Source organism: Anolis carolinensis, unplaced genomic scaffold (assembly GCF_035594765.1).
Source record: "Anolis carolinensis isolate JA03-04 unplaced genomic scaffold, rAnoCar3.1.pri scaffold_8, whole genome shotgun sequence".
Lineage (NCBI taxonomy): Eukaryota > Metazoa > Chordata > Lepidosauria > Squamata > Dactyloidae > Anolis > Anolis carolinensis.
The window spans coordinates 29,938,626-29,953,702 of record NW_026943819.1 but is presented as its reverse complement, the minus strand read 5'-3'; the positions used below and the strand labels follow the sequence as shown (position 1 = coordinate 29,953,702).

Sequence of the window (15,077 nt, the reverse complement as noted above, 5' to 3'; positions counted from 1 at the left end):
GCCTAAACTCTAATATCTCGATTAAATAATAATAATAATAATAATAATAATAATAATAATAATAGAGGCTGTCTGTCACACAGACAGCCTCTGATGCCTCAATTAATGTAATTTTATTGGTATCTGTTTTTATTTCTGAAATTTACCACCCTCGGCTTATACTGGAGTCAATATTTTCCCAGTTTTTTGGTGGTAAAATTAGGTGCCTCGGCTTATATTCGGGCTGGCTTATACTTGAGTATATACGGTAATTTTATTGGTATCTTGGCTTATACTGGAGTCAATGTTTTCCCGTAAAATTAGGTGTCTCGACTTATATTCGGGTCAGCTTATACTTGAGTATATACGGTAATTTTATTGCTATCTCGGCTTATACTGGAGTCAATGTTTTCCCAGTTTTTTGTGGTAAAATTAGGTGCCTCAACTTATATTCGGGTCGGCTTATACTCGAGTATATATGGTAATTTTATTGGTATCTTGGCTTATACTGGAGTCAATGTTTTCCCGTAAAATTAGGTGTCTCGACTTATATTCGGGTCAGCTTATACTTGAGTATATATGGTAATTTTATTGGTATCTTGGCTTATACTGGAGTCAATGTTTTCCTGTAAAATTAGGTGTCTCGACTTATATTCGGGTCAGCTTATACTCGAGTATATATGGTAATTTTATTGGTATCTTGGCTTATACTGGAGTCAATGTTTTCCCAGTTTTTTGGTGGTAAAATTAGGTGCCTCGGCTTATATTCGGGCTGGCTTATACTCGAGTATATACGGTAATTTTATTGGTATCTTGGCTTATACTGGAGTCAATGTTTTCCCAGTTTTTTTGTGGTAAAATTAGGTGCCTCGGCTTATATTCGGGCTGGTTTATACTCGAGTATATACGGTAATTTTATTAGTATCTTGGCTTATACTGGAGTCAATGTTTTCCCAGTTTTTTGTGGTAAAATTAGGTGCCTCGACTTATATTCGGGTTGGCTTATATTTGAGTATATACAGTAATTTTATTGGTATCTTGGCTTATACTGGAGTCAATGTTTTCCCGTAAAATTAGGTGTCTCGACTTATATTCGGGTCGGCTTATACTCGAGTATATATGGTAATTTTATTGGTATCTTGGCTTATACTGGAGTCAATGTTTTCCCAGTTTTTTTGTGGTAAAATTAGGTGCCTCGGCTTATATTCGGGTCAGCTTATACTTGAGTATATATGGTAATTTTATTGGTATCTTGGCTTATACTGGAGTCAATGTTTTCCCAGTTTTTTGGTGGTAAAATTAGGTGCCTCGGTTTATATTCGGGCTGGTTTATACTCGAGTATATACGGTAATTTTATTGGTATCTTGGCTTATACTGGAGTCAATGTTTTCCCGTAAAATTAGGTGTCTCGACTTATATTCGGGTCGGCTTATACTCGAGTATATATGGTAATTTTATTGGTAACTTGGCTTATACTGGAGTCAATGTTTTCCCAGTTTTTTTGTGGTAAAATTAGGTGCCTCGGCTTATATTCGGGTCAGCTTATACTTGAGTATATACAGGTAATTGCTATTTTTAAAAATCGAGTTCGGGATCCCCAAGAATTTGGAGCCAGATGTGGAACAAAGAAGGTCTGGGAAGGTGCAAAAATAATGCAAAACTCACACTTTCTCTCCAGATGTAAACATAACAACGGAATGCCTTGCTTCCATTTGGAAGAAAAACAGAAAGGAGGAATCTCAGGGCGAGAGCATTGCTTTGAAAAGCTAGTCTTTTCCCCAATGTTGTTTCCCTTTGCACGGCATGCTCCATGCGCAACTGTGTTTCCTGCTCAATGACATCATCAGGTGATTCCCTATGATGTCACAAAGGGCTTGTTGCTAGGCTACAGGGGTTGCCCTGGAAACGTCAGGTCTCAGTTTGGTCCCAACTGGGCAAAAGCAAAACTATGCAACTCGAATATTGTCCGAAATGCAAAAGTCATGACCGACAAGGATTGATTCATATTTTACGACATCAGTAACTCACCATTGGAAGCTGACGTTGTGTTCTCCAAGCCATGACACACGGCGAAAAAGATCCCTAAAAGGAAAAAACAAAAGAAGTAAAGTCAGGTTAAAAGTTTACAATCAAAGTACCATATATACTCGAATATAAGCCGACCCGAATATAAGCTGAAGCATCTAATTTTACCACAAATAAACTGGGAAATCATTGACTCCAGTATAAGCCGAGGGTGGGAAATTTCAGAAATAAAAATAGATACCAAAAAATTGCATTAATTGAGGCATCAGTAGGTTAAATGTTTTTGAATATTTACATCAAACTCTAATTTAAGATAAGACTGTCCAGCTCTGATTAAACAGAATCACAGAATCCTTATTCTCATCTTCTTCAATGTAAATGTGCTTATGTAGCCTTTTCATAATAATAGAGTAAAATAATACATGGAATAAATAGAGTAGAATAATAAATTTAATAATAATAATAATAATAATAATAATAATAATAATAATAAAACTTTATTTATACCCCGCCACCATCTCCCCAACGGGGACTCGGGGCGGCTTACATGGGGCCATGCCCAGAACAATACAATATAGCAAAATATAAAACAACATATCATAATACAATTAAACAATACAATAAATAATCATATACAATGCAACACAAAATCTATATATATCTATATATCTATCTATCTATCTATCTATCTATCTATCTATATATATATATCAGATTGAAATAATAAATGTATTAATAATAATAATAATAGAGTAAAATAAATGTAATAGTAGCAACAATAATAGAGTACAATAATAAATGTAATAATACATGTAATAATAAATAGAGTAAAATAATAAATGCAATAATAATAATATCAGAGTGAAATAATAAATGTATGAATAATAATAATAAAAATAGAGTAAAATAAATGTAATAGTAGCAACAATAATAGAGTAAAATAATAAATGTAATAATACCAATAATAACGGAGAAAAATAATAAATGTACCATATATTCTCGAGTATAAGCTGACCCAAATATAAGCCAACCAGGACCCTCACCCAAGTATAAGCCGAGGGGGGATTTTTCAGTCTTAAAAAAAGGGCTGGAAAACTAGGCTTATGCTCGAGTATATACAATACATTTCGATCCAAACTTATATTTATCGGGAACTATAATTATTTTATTGGTGTGGTCTTCTGTGTATTTTATTACTAATTTGGATCCCCGGCATTGACCGAGTTATTTGAAAAAGTCAATGTTTTAATTGTACAAAATGCATAAGGTTGTGGGTGAACTACAACTCCCATCGTCCTTAATTTATTTAATACTTATTTTATTTATTTAATACATTTATATCCTGCCTTTGTCACCCCAAAGGGGTCTCAGAGCGGCTTACAAATTAAATTTACATACAATACTATATAATTAGCATAGCACAATACTGATAATAAATTACCATATTGTACTATATCTATATATCATAATATTATTAATAATATTACATGTAATGTATAATATATAATTAATATTATTATATTGTATTATTAGTATTATATTGTATTACAAAATAATATTATTAATAATATTATATGCATATACAATATATTATAGTACTAGCTGTGCCCGGCTACGCATTGCTGTGTCGAAGTCTGGTGGTATGGGAAATAAAGTATTGAGAAATTGGTGGTAGTTAAGGTCAAGGGTCAAGGTTTTCTCCTGACATTAAGTCCATTATAAATGGGTTATATAGCTGTGTGGAAGGGCCTTGAGTCTACACTGCCATATAATCCAGTTAAAATCAGATAATCTGTGGAAGAGGCCTAAATGAGGCCTAACTCTGCCTGTCCCCTGGGCTGAGTGGGTTGCTAGGAGACCAAATGGGTGGAGCTTAGCCTTCTAACTGGATAAAAACCATTATTCCCCTCCCTCTAATTAGGACTTTATTTTTCTTTTCTTTTTGTTGTATGAACGTAGAGGCATGGATGAGGGGTTGTGCTGCCAAGTTTAGTGTTTCTGGGATGTGTAGTTTTGTTGTTTTGTCCTAGGCCGAAATTTCATTACCCTTTTATATATATAGATTACTAGCTGTGCCCGGCCACGCGTTGCTGTGGCAAAGTGGTGGTGGTATTGGTTAAAAATTGTTGTGTAATTTTTATTTGACGTTATTTGTATTTTTTAATTAATTTTATTGTAAGTTATCTTTTTCTTTATTATATTTTATTATTTTCTTGTATTATTTTTTAGTTATTTTCTGTTATTATAGTATTTTATTGTATTAATTTTTTAGTGTTTTTAATTATTTTTTTAGTGTTTTTTATTATTTTTTATTGGGTTGCTAGGAGACCAAGTTGGAGGAGCTTAGCCTTCTAACTGGCAGCAATTGGATAAAAGCAATTATTCCTCTCTCTCTCTAATTAGGACTTTATTTTTCTTTTCTTTTTGTTGTATCAACCTAGAGCCATGGATGATGGGTTGTGTCGCCAAATTTCGAGGTTGGGGGGCCTGTAGTTTTGTTGTTTTGTGGGTTGCCGTGATGCCATCACTTTTATATATATATAGATTAGGGATTGTGGGAGTTGGAGTCCAAAATCCCTGGAGGGCCCAAGTTTGCCCAGGCCTGGTCCCAGCTCGCCTTACATGTTATGAACGTGAACAACGGGCTTCATGTGCAAAGTCTGAACCACACGGCATGCAATGCATCCGGGCGAGAAGAAGGCTCCAGGCGTTTTGCAGAATCGGAAGGCAGCGGGCGGACACATTTGCGGACCAGAAGCTTCCTCCGTCCCAATGGGCCACACACAGAACAAGGAACATTAGATAATCCAAAGCACAGCGGCGGAAAAATGCAACCACAACAGAGGCAGGAGCAGAGCCTCGCAAAGCCCGTTTCCTGAGACATTAATTCCCAGGAAGTTCGTTCCAGCTGTTCCGAGACGGAGCGACAAAGGGAAAAGCGAAGCGGAGAAGGTTCAGAACTGAAGGCCTAAAGGAACCCCATGAAATCCACCACGTTGACTTGACGGTCTTTGGAGAAGCAGAAGAACGGCCTGTCTCCAGGAAGCGTGCTTGCTCCATCCATGTTTCATGACCAGCCATGGCCAGAAGGACCCTCAAAGGCCATCTAGATGGTCTCATAAGACCATCGATAAGGAAAGGGACCTTCAAAGGTCAGCTAGATGATCTCACCAGGCCATCAGAAGACCATAGATAAGGAAAGGGACCCTCAAAGACCACCTGGATGGTTTCATAAGACCATCGATAAGGAAGGGGACCTTCAAAGGCCATCTAGATGATCTCACCAGGCCATCAGAAGACCATAGATAAGGAAAGGGACCCTCAAAGACCACCTGGATGGTTTCATAAGACCATCGATAAGGAAGGGGACCTTCAAAGGCCATCTAGATGATCTCACCAGGCCATCAGAAGACCATAGATAAGGAAAGGGACCCTCAAAGACCACCTGGATGGTTTCATAAGACCATCGATAAGGAAGGGGACCTTCAAAGGCCATCTAGATGATCTCACCAGGCCATCAGAAGACCATAGATAAGGAAAGGGACCCTCAAAGACCACCTGGATGGTTTCATAAGACCATCGATAAGGAAAGGGGGCCCCAAAGGCCATCCAGATGATCTCACCAGGCCATCAGAAGACCATAGATAAGGAAAGGGACCCTCAAAGACCACCTGGATGGTTTCATAAGACCATCGATAAGGAAGGGGACCCTCAAAGGCCATCCAGATGATCTCATCAGGCCATCAGAAGACCATAGATAAGGAAAGGGACCCTCAAAGACCACCTGGATGGTTTCATAAGACCATCGATAAGGAAAGGGGGCCCCAAAGGCCATCCAGATGATCTCATCAGGCCATCAGAAGACCATAGATAAGGAAAGGGACCCTCAAAGACCACCTGGATGGTTTCATAAGACCATAGGTAAGGAAAGGGGGCCCCAAAGACCATCTAGACAATCTCATAAGACCATAGGTAAGGAAAGGGGCCCCCAAAGGCCATCTAGATGGTTTCATAAGACCATCAATAAGGAAGGGGACCCTCAAAGGCCATCTAGATGATCTCATCAGGCCATCAGAAGACTATAGATAAGGAAAGGGACCCTCAAAGAACATCCAGATGATCTCATTAGGCCATCAGAAGACCATAGAAAAAGAAAGTGACCCTCAAAGACCATCTAGATGGTTTCATAAGACCCTCAATAAGGAAACGAACCTTCAAAGACCATCAAGATGATCTCTTCAGGCCATCAGAAGACCATAGATATGGAAAGGGATCCTCAAAGACCATCTAGATGGTTCCATAAGACCATCAAAAAGGAAGGGGACCCTCAAAGGCCATCTAGATGGTTTTATAAGACCATAGATAAGGAAAGGGACCCTCAAAGGCCATCTAGACGTTCTCATAGGACTATAGGTAAGGAAAGTGACCTCCAAAAGCCATCTAGATGTTCTCCTAAGGCCGTAGCTAAGCAAAGAGACCTCCAAAGACCATGTAGACGATCTCATAAGACCATAGGTAAGCAAAGAGACCCTCAAAGGCTATCCAGATGTTCTCATAGGACTATAGGTAAGGAAAGTGACCTCCAAAAGCCATCTAGATGTTCTCCTAAGGCCGTAGCTAAGCAAAGAGACCTCCAAAGACCATCTAGACGATCTCATAAGACCATAGGTAAGCAAAGAGACCCTCAAAGGCTATCCAGATGTTCTCATAGGACTATAGGTAAGGAAAGTGACCTCCAAAAGCCATCTAGATGTTCTCCTAAGGCCGTAGCTAAGCAAAGAGACCTCCAAAGACCATCTAGACGATCTCATAAGACCATAGGTAAGCAAAGAGACCCTCAAAGGCTATCCAGATGTTCTCATAGGACTATAGGTAAGGAAAGTGACCTCCAAAAGCCATCTAGATGTTCTCCTAAGGCCGTAGCTAAGCAAAGAGACCTCCAAAGACCATCTAGACGATCTCATAAGACCATAGGTAAGCAAAGAGACCCTCAAAGGCTATCCAGATGTTCTCATAGGACTATAGGTAAGGAAAGTGACCTCCAAAAGCCATCTAGATGTTCTCCTAAGGCCGTAGCTAAGCAAAGAGACCTCCAAAGACCATGTAGACGATCTCATAAGACCATAGGTAAGCAAAGAGACCCTCAAAGGCTATCCAGATGTTCTCATAGGACTATAGGTAAGGAAAGTGACCTCCAAAAGCCATCTAGATGTTCTCCTAAGGCCGTAGCTAAGCAAAGAGACCTCCAAAGACCATCTAGACGATCTCATAAGACCATAGGTAAGCAAAGAGACCCTCAAAGGCTATCCAGATGTTCTCATAGGACTATAGGTAAGGAAAGTGACCTCCAAAAGCCATCTAGATGTTCTCCTAAGGCCGTAGCTAAGCAAAGAGACCTCCAAAGACCATGTAGACGATCTCATAAGACCATAGGTAAGCAAAGAGACCCTCAAAGGCTATCCAGATGTTCTCATAGGACTATAGGTAAGGAAAGTGACCTCCAAAAGCCATCTAGATGTTCTCATAAGGCCGTAGCTAAGCAAAGAGACCTCCAAAGACCATGTAGACGATCTCATAAGACCATAGGTAAGCAAAGAGACCCTCAAAGGCTATCCAGATGTTCTCATAGGACTATAGGTAAGGAAAGTGACCTCCAAAAGCCATCTAGATGTTCTCATAAGGCCGTAGCTAAGCAAAGAGACCTCCAAAGACCATGTAGACTTAGGTCAACTCTAACTCTGAAGTTTAGGACAGGGGCCAGGGACTCTTGATCTACACGGTAGAGAAAGAATGGGGTTTGACACCACTTGCAGGGCCATAGCTCCAGGCGATGGGATCCTGGGATTTGTAGTTTGCACCGGAATTGTCCACACTTGGAATGCACCACGAGGTTGGGACTCATGACTGGCCTGGGAAACTTGTTTACTCTGAATGTAAGAAGGAAGCAGGAAGCCGGGGTGACATAGTTTCATGGAGGCACCCATAATTTTGCATGTATTAACTAAAGTGTAGCCCAAGCGTAGGCAAACTTGGGCCCTCCCTCCGGGTGTTTTGGACTTCAACTCCCACAATTCCTAACAGCCGGTAGGCTGTTAGGAATTGTGGGAGTTGAAGTCCAAAACACCCGGAGGGAGGGCCCAAGTTTGCCCAGGCCTGGTGCAGCCCAATACAGCCTTCCATTCAAAACAAAAGAAACCCTAATCCACATCTCATTGTGGATGATGGGACATAATGTTTGATGGTTCATTAAAGCAAACCAGATTGCAATTCACAGACCCAACCGACAAATGGAGTTCGATTTCACTAGGCTGGGAATTGTGATATCCCATCATCCCAAGCAGTTGAGCCAGGAACGCTGGGAGTTCACATTATATAAAATTTCATATGATGTGATTTTATTTTGCAATTGTGTCTGTTTTATATGAATTGTTTTGTTGATTGCTTTATATGAATTGTTGTTTTTACATTGTTTTTAAGCATTGCATTTTTGCCTATTTGTTGTAAGCCGCTTTGAGTCCCCCCGGGGAGAAAGGCGGGGTAAAAGTGATGTAAATAAATAAATATAAATAAATATCAACTTTATTGTGTTTTAGTGTTTTCGATGTGATTTTTAGCGATTTGTTTATTATTATTATTATTATTATTAAACTTATATACCGCTACTCCCGGTTTGGCTCGGAGCGGTTTACAAAAATGGATTAAAACAATACACTTGGCTTTAAAATAGCAATAAAAACAATAAATAGTTTTGAAATAGTTGTGTCTTAATGTTTATATCGTGTAGGTTTCAAATTGCAATTATTATGGTTTTTAGTATTGGGAGATGCATAGAATCTCATTTATGAAAAGAAGGGAAGAAGAAAAAAAGGAGAAGGAAAAGGAGGATGAGAAGAAGGAGAAGGAGGAGAAGAAAGAGAAGGAGGAGAAGGAGAAGGAAAAGGAGAAAAAGGAAGAGAAGAAGAACAAGGAGGAAGAGGAGAAGAAGGAGGAGGAGGAGAAAAGGAAGAATAGAAGGAAAAGAAGGAAGAGGAGGAGGACAAGGAGAAGGTGGAGGAGAAGAAGAATGAGAAGAAAGTGGAGAAGGAAAAGAAGAAAGAGGAGGAGAAGAAGAACAAGGAAAAAGAGGAGAAGAAGGAGGAGGAGGAGAAAAGGAAGAATAGAAGGAAAAGAAGGAAGAGGAGGAGGACAAGGAGAAGGTGGAGGAGAAGAAGAATGAGAAGAAAGTGGAGAAGGAAAAGAAGAAAGAGGAGGAGAAGAAGAACAAGGAAAAAGAGGAGAAGAAGGAGGAGGAGGAGAAAAGGAAGAATAGAAGGAAAAGAAGGAAGAGGAGGAGGACAAGGAGAAGGTGGAGGAGAAGAAGAATGAGAAGAAAGTGGAGAAGGAAAAGAAGAAAGAGGAGGAGAAGAAGAACAAGGAAAAAGAGGAGAAGAAGGAGGAGGAGGAGAAAAGGAAGAATAGAAGGAAAAGAAGGAAGAGGAGGAGGACAAGGAGAAGGTGGAGGAGAAGAAGAATGAGAAGAAAGTGGAGAAGGAAAAGAAGAAAAAGGAGGAGAAGAAGAACAAGGAAAAAGAGGAGAAGAAGAACAAGGAAAAAGAGGAGAAGAAGAACAAGGAAAAAGAGGAGAAGAAAGAGGAGGAAAAGAAGAAGAAATAGGAGAAGGAACAAAAAGAAGAAAAAGGAAGAGAAGGAGAAGAAGAAGAGCAAGAAGGAGGAGGAGGAGAAAAAGGGGAAAGAGAAGGAACAAAAAGAAGAAAGAGGAGAAGAAGGAGAAGGAACAAGAAGGAGGAGGAGAACAAGGAGAAGGAGGAGAAGAAGGAGGAGAAGAATGAGAAGGGGAAGAAAGAGAAGGAAAAGGAGAAAAAGGAAGAGAAGAAGAATAAGGAGAAAGAGGAGGCGGAGGAGGAGGAGAAAAGGAAGAGAAGGAAAAGAAGGAAGAGGAGGAGAACAAGGAGAAGGTGGAGGAGAAGAAGAATGAGAAGAAAGTGGAGAAGGAAAAGAAGAAAGAGGAAGAGAATAACAAGGAAAAAGAGGAGAAGAAGGAGGAGGAGGAGGAGAAGAAAGAGGTGAAGGAACAAAAAGAAGAAAAAGGAAGAGAAGGAGAAGAAGAAGAGCAAGAAGGAGGAGGAGGAGAGGAAAGAGAAGAGGAAAAGGGAGGAGGAGAAGGAACAAGAAGGAAGAGAAGGAGAAGAACAAGGAGAAAGAGAACAAGGAGGAGAAAAAGGAACAAAAGGAAAGAGAAGGAACAAAAGATAGAGGAGAAGAATGAGAAGGAGAAGAATGAGAAGGAAAAGGAGAAAAAGGAAGAGAAGAAGAATAAGGAGAAAGAGGAGAAGAAGGAGGAGGAGGAGAAAAGGAAGAATAGAAGGAAAAGAAGGAAGAGGAGGAGAACAAGGAGAAGGTGGAGGAGAAGAAGAATGAGAAGAAAGTGGAGAAGGAAGAGAAGAAAAAGGAGGAGAAGAAGAACAAGGAAAAAGAGGAGAAGAAGAACAAGGAAAAAGAGGAGAAGAAGGAGGAGGAGGAGGAGAAGAAAGAGGTGAAGGAACAAAAAGAAGAAAAAGGAAGAGAAGGAGAAGAAGAAGAGCAAGAAGGAGGAGGAGGAGAGGAAAGAGAAGAGGAAAAGGGAGGAGGAGAAGGAACAAGAAGGAAGAGAAGGAGAAGAACAAGGAGAAAGAGAACAAGGAGGAGAAAAAGGAACAAAAGGAAAGAGAAGGAACAAAAGACAGAGGAGAAGAATGAGAAGGAGAAGAAAGAGAAGGAAAAGGAGAAAAAGGAAGAGAAGAAGAATAAGGAGAAAGAGGAGAAGAAGGAGGAGGAGGAGAAAAGGAAGAGGAGGAGGAAAAGAAGAAAAAGGAGGAGAAGAAGAACAAGGAAAAAGAGGAGGAGGAGACAGAGAAGAAAGAGATGAAGGAAAAGAGGAAGGAGGAGGAGAAGTCTGTTGTAATTTGGAAATACAGAAAAGTTCTTTAACAGAGCATCTCAAAAAGCTGCAAATCCCAAAATCCCTCCTTGGGGTGGGATCAAAAGTGGGACAAGGGTGCCATGTAAACGCAGGAAATAAGCACCTCCAGCTGAACTTGCTGAATCTGGGGAGCAGGGTGAGCTTCTGCTGTTAGCCCCAGCTTCTGACAACCTAGCATTTCGAAAACAGACAAATGTGAGTAGATCAATAGGTACTGCTCCGGCAGGAAGACTCCCTAGGTCAGGGCAAAACCTTTCCCTTTCCCCAAGAGCTCTTTCCATCTCTCCAGATCCGGTGCAAAGAGCAAACACTTTCTTAGCGGATCTGAGCCATCCGGTTTGACCAGCGGGCTGTTTATTTAATGCCGTTGACAACTTATCCTCTTTGACGTCCGTCCGTCCAGAAATGGGCACCGGTCAGACCCGTTCCCCTGACCACGTCTCCGGCCTCGGGGCAAACCTCGCGGAACCCCACATTAGTGGTCAGACCCCCCAAATTATGACCCGGGTAATTATCCCATTGACACAAATAAGGAGGTGACGAAGGCCCAAAGTCTCTCCTCCTGAGTCGGAAAATATGTTGGCTTGAAAAATGACATTTGGGAGAAAGCGAGAAAAATCAATAGTATTAGGGTGGAAAGATCAATCAAAACGGACCGTCAATAAATGGTACCAATATACGGTGGAGCAAATGGAATTTGAAATTATGAATGTGAAATTAAATGTTGTAAAAACCTAATGAAAATAGAGCGAGAGAAATGGAAGAAAGATGGACAAGGGTAAAGAACTACCGTATATACTCGAGTATAAGCCTAGTTTTTCAGCCCTTTTTTTAAGACTGAAAAAGCCCCCCTCGGCTTATACTTGGGTGAGGGTCCTGCTTGGCTTATATGTGGGTCAGCTTATACTCGAGAATATATGGTACATGTATTATTTTTCTCTATTATTATTGGTATTATTACATGTATTATTTTTCTCTATTATTGTTGCTACTATTACATTTATTTTACTCTAGTTTATTATTATTATTATTATTATTATTATTATTATTACATTTATTAATTTCACTCCGATCTTATAATTATAATTATAATTATTATTATTGCATTTATTATTTTACTCTATTTATTATTACATGTATTATTTTCCTGTATTTATTATTATTATTACTATTATTATTATTATTACATTTATTATTTTTCTCTATTATTGTTGCTACTATTACATTTATTTTACTCGGTTTTTTATTATTATTAATACATTTATTATTTCACTCTGATCTTATTATTATTATTGCATTTATTATTTTACTCTATTTATTATTACATGTATTATTTTCCTGTATTTATTATTATTATTACTATTATTATTATAATTACATTTATTATTTTTCTCTATTATTGTTGCTACTATTACATTTATTTTACTCTGTTTTTATTATTATTAATACATTTATTATTTCACTCTGATCTTATTATTATTATTGCATTTATTATTTTACTCTATTTATTATTACATGTATTATTTTCCTGTATTTATTATTATTATTATTATTATTATTATTACATTTATTATTTTTCTCTATTATTGTTGCTATTATTACATTTATTTTACTCTGTTTTTATTATTATTAATACATTTATTATTTCACTCTGATCTTATTATTATTATTGCATTTATTATTTTACTCTATTTATTATTACATGTATTATTTTCCTGTATTTATTATTATTATTACTATTATTATTATTATTACATTTATTATTTTTCTCTATTATTGTTGCTACTATTACATTTATTTTACTCTATTTTTATTATTATTAATACATTTATTATTTCACTCTGATCTTATTATTATTATTGCATTTATTATTTTACTCTATTTATTATTACAGGTATTATTTTCCTGTATTTATTATTATTGTTATTACATGTATTATTTTACTCTATTATTATTAAAAGGATACATAAGCACATTTACATTGAAGAAGATGAGAATAATGATTTGATCAGAGTTGGACAGTCTTATCTTAAATTTGAGCTTGATGTAAATATTCAAAAACATTTAACCTACTGAGGCCTCAATTAATGTCATTTTATTGGTATCTGTTTTTATTTCTGAAATTTGCCACCCTTGGCTTATACTGGAGTCAATGTTTTCCTAGGATTTTTTTGTGGTAAAATTAGGTGCCTTGGCTTATATTCGAGTCAGCTTATACTCGAGTATGTACGGTACGTTTGGGAGAGAGAGAAAAATGAATAGTATTAGGGTGGAAAGATAAATCAAAATGGACAGTAAATAAATGGTACCAATATATGGTGGAGCAAATGGAATTTGGAATTATGAATGTGAAATTAAATGTTGTAAAAACTAATTAAAATATCAAGCCATAAGAAATAAGATACAAATGTTATATAGTACTAGCTGTGCCCGGCCACGCGTTGCTGTGGCGAAGTCTGGTGGTATGGGAAATAATTGAGGAATTGGTGGTAGTTAAGGTAAAGGGTCCCCTGGGCTGAGTGGGTTGCTAGGAGACCAAGTGAGCGAAGCTTAGCCTTCTAACTGGCAGCAATTGGATAAAAACAATTATTCCTCTCCCTCTAATTAGGACTTTATTTTTCTTTTCTTTTTGTTGTATCAACCTAGAGGCATGGATGAGGGGTTGTGCTGTCAATTTTCGAGGTTGTGGGGTGTTTACTTTTGTTGTTTTGTCCGCTGCCGTGATGCCATCACTCTTTTATATATATAGATATAGAATGGAAACATATAAAGATATAAAGATTGTCTCAAAAAGAAATGAATATGTAAACGAAAACAATCCTCGTGTTGGTGGTGGGAATTGTAAATGTTTTGTATGTGGACGGTATGTGGTTTTTTGTGTGTTTTAAAAAATAAAAATTTGTTTTTAAAAAAGGGAGAGAGAAAAAAAACTCGGTACCCAATCTAGTATATATATATATATATAAACGGTCCCGGGATCAAAATAAATTCTAGCATCTTATGGTTGAAGCGAAAGAGAAGGAAGAGAAAAAGCAGGAAAAAAGAGATAAGGAAACGTTGCTAAAAGCAGAGCAAACCGGAAGGAGAGCGAGCAAAGATAAAACACGATGCTCGCCTTTATTGGGTTTGCCTGCATGGGAAAGGGTTGGACTAGATGACCCTTGGGGGTCCCTTCCAACACAACTGAAGAGCAGATCTAAAGGCATCAGATTGGATCCAAATTATTATTATTATTATTATTTTATTTTATGACACAGCAAACTAGATAGACATGCTGCATTTTGTATTGTTTGCTGTGTCATAAAATAAAATAACGATAATAATAATTTGGATCCAATCTGATACCTTTATTATTATTATTATTATTATTATTATTATTATTATTATTATTATTATTATTTGAAAACACCAGAATTGGTCTGACAGTGAGAGGTTGGACTAGATGATCCTTGGGAGTCCCTTCCAACACAACTGAAGAGCAGATCTAAAGGCATCAAATTGGATCCAAATTATTATTATTATTATTATTATTATTATTATTATTATTATTATTATATGACACAGCAAACAAGATAGATATGCTGGATTTTGTATTATTATTATTATTATTATTAAACACCTAGTCTGACAGTGAGGGGTTGGTATTAGTGAGGTATCAGATTGGATCCATATTATTATTATTATTATTATTATTATTATTGACACAATGACATTGTATGACACAGCAAACAAGATGTATATGCTGGATTTCGTATCAAAAAATCACAAGTCGAGCACTTCCCAAGTGTCTAGGACTGTGTGATGTATTATTATTGTTATTATTATTATTATTATTATTATTATTATTATTATTATTTTATTATGACACAGCAAACAAGATAGATATGCTGTATTTTGTATTATTATTATTATTATTATTATTATTATTATTATTATTATTATTATTATTATTATTATTAAACACCTAGTCTGACAGTGAGGGGTTGGACTAGATGATCCTTGGGGGTCCCTTCCAACACAACTGAAGAGCAGATCTAAAAGTATCAAATTGAATCCATATTATTATTATTGTTATTATTATTATTATTATTATTGTTATTTGAAAACACCAGA

General features: G+C 37.2%; 1 protein-coding gene across 2 annotated transcripts in view; it reads right to left on the bottom strand.

Moving 5' to 3' along the window:
• Positions 1 to 15,077, bottom strand: part of tgfa (transforming growth factor alpha) — a 31,634-nt gene that overhangs the window by 14,022 nt on the left and 2,535 nt on the right. For both annotated transcript variants that reach the window (XM_062961008.1, XM_062961007.1), the window contains exon 2: positions 2,009 to 2,062. In XM_062961008.1, coding sequence (XP_062817078.1) covers positions 2,009 to 2,062 — 54 coding nt within the window. The remainder of the gene's footprint in view (positions 1 to 2,008; positions 2,063 to 15,077) is intronic.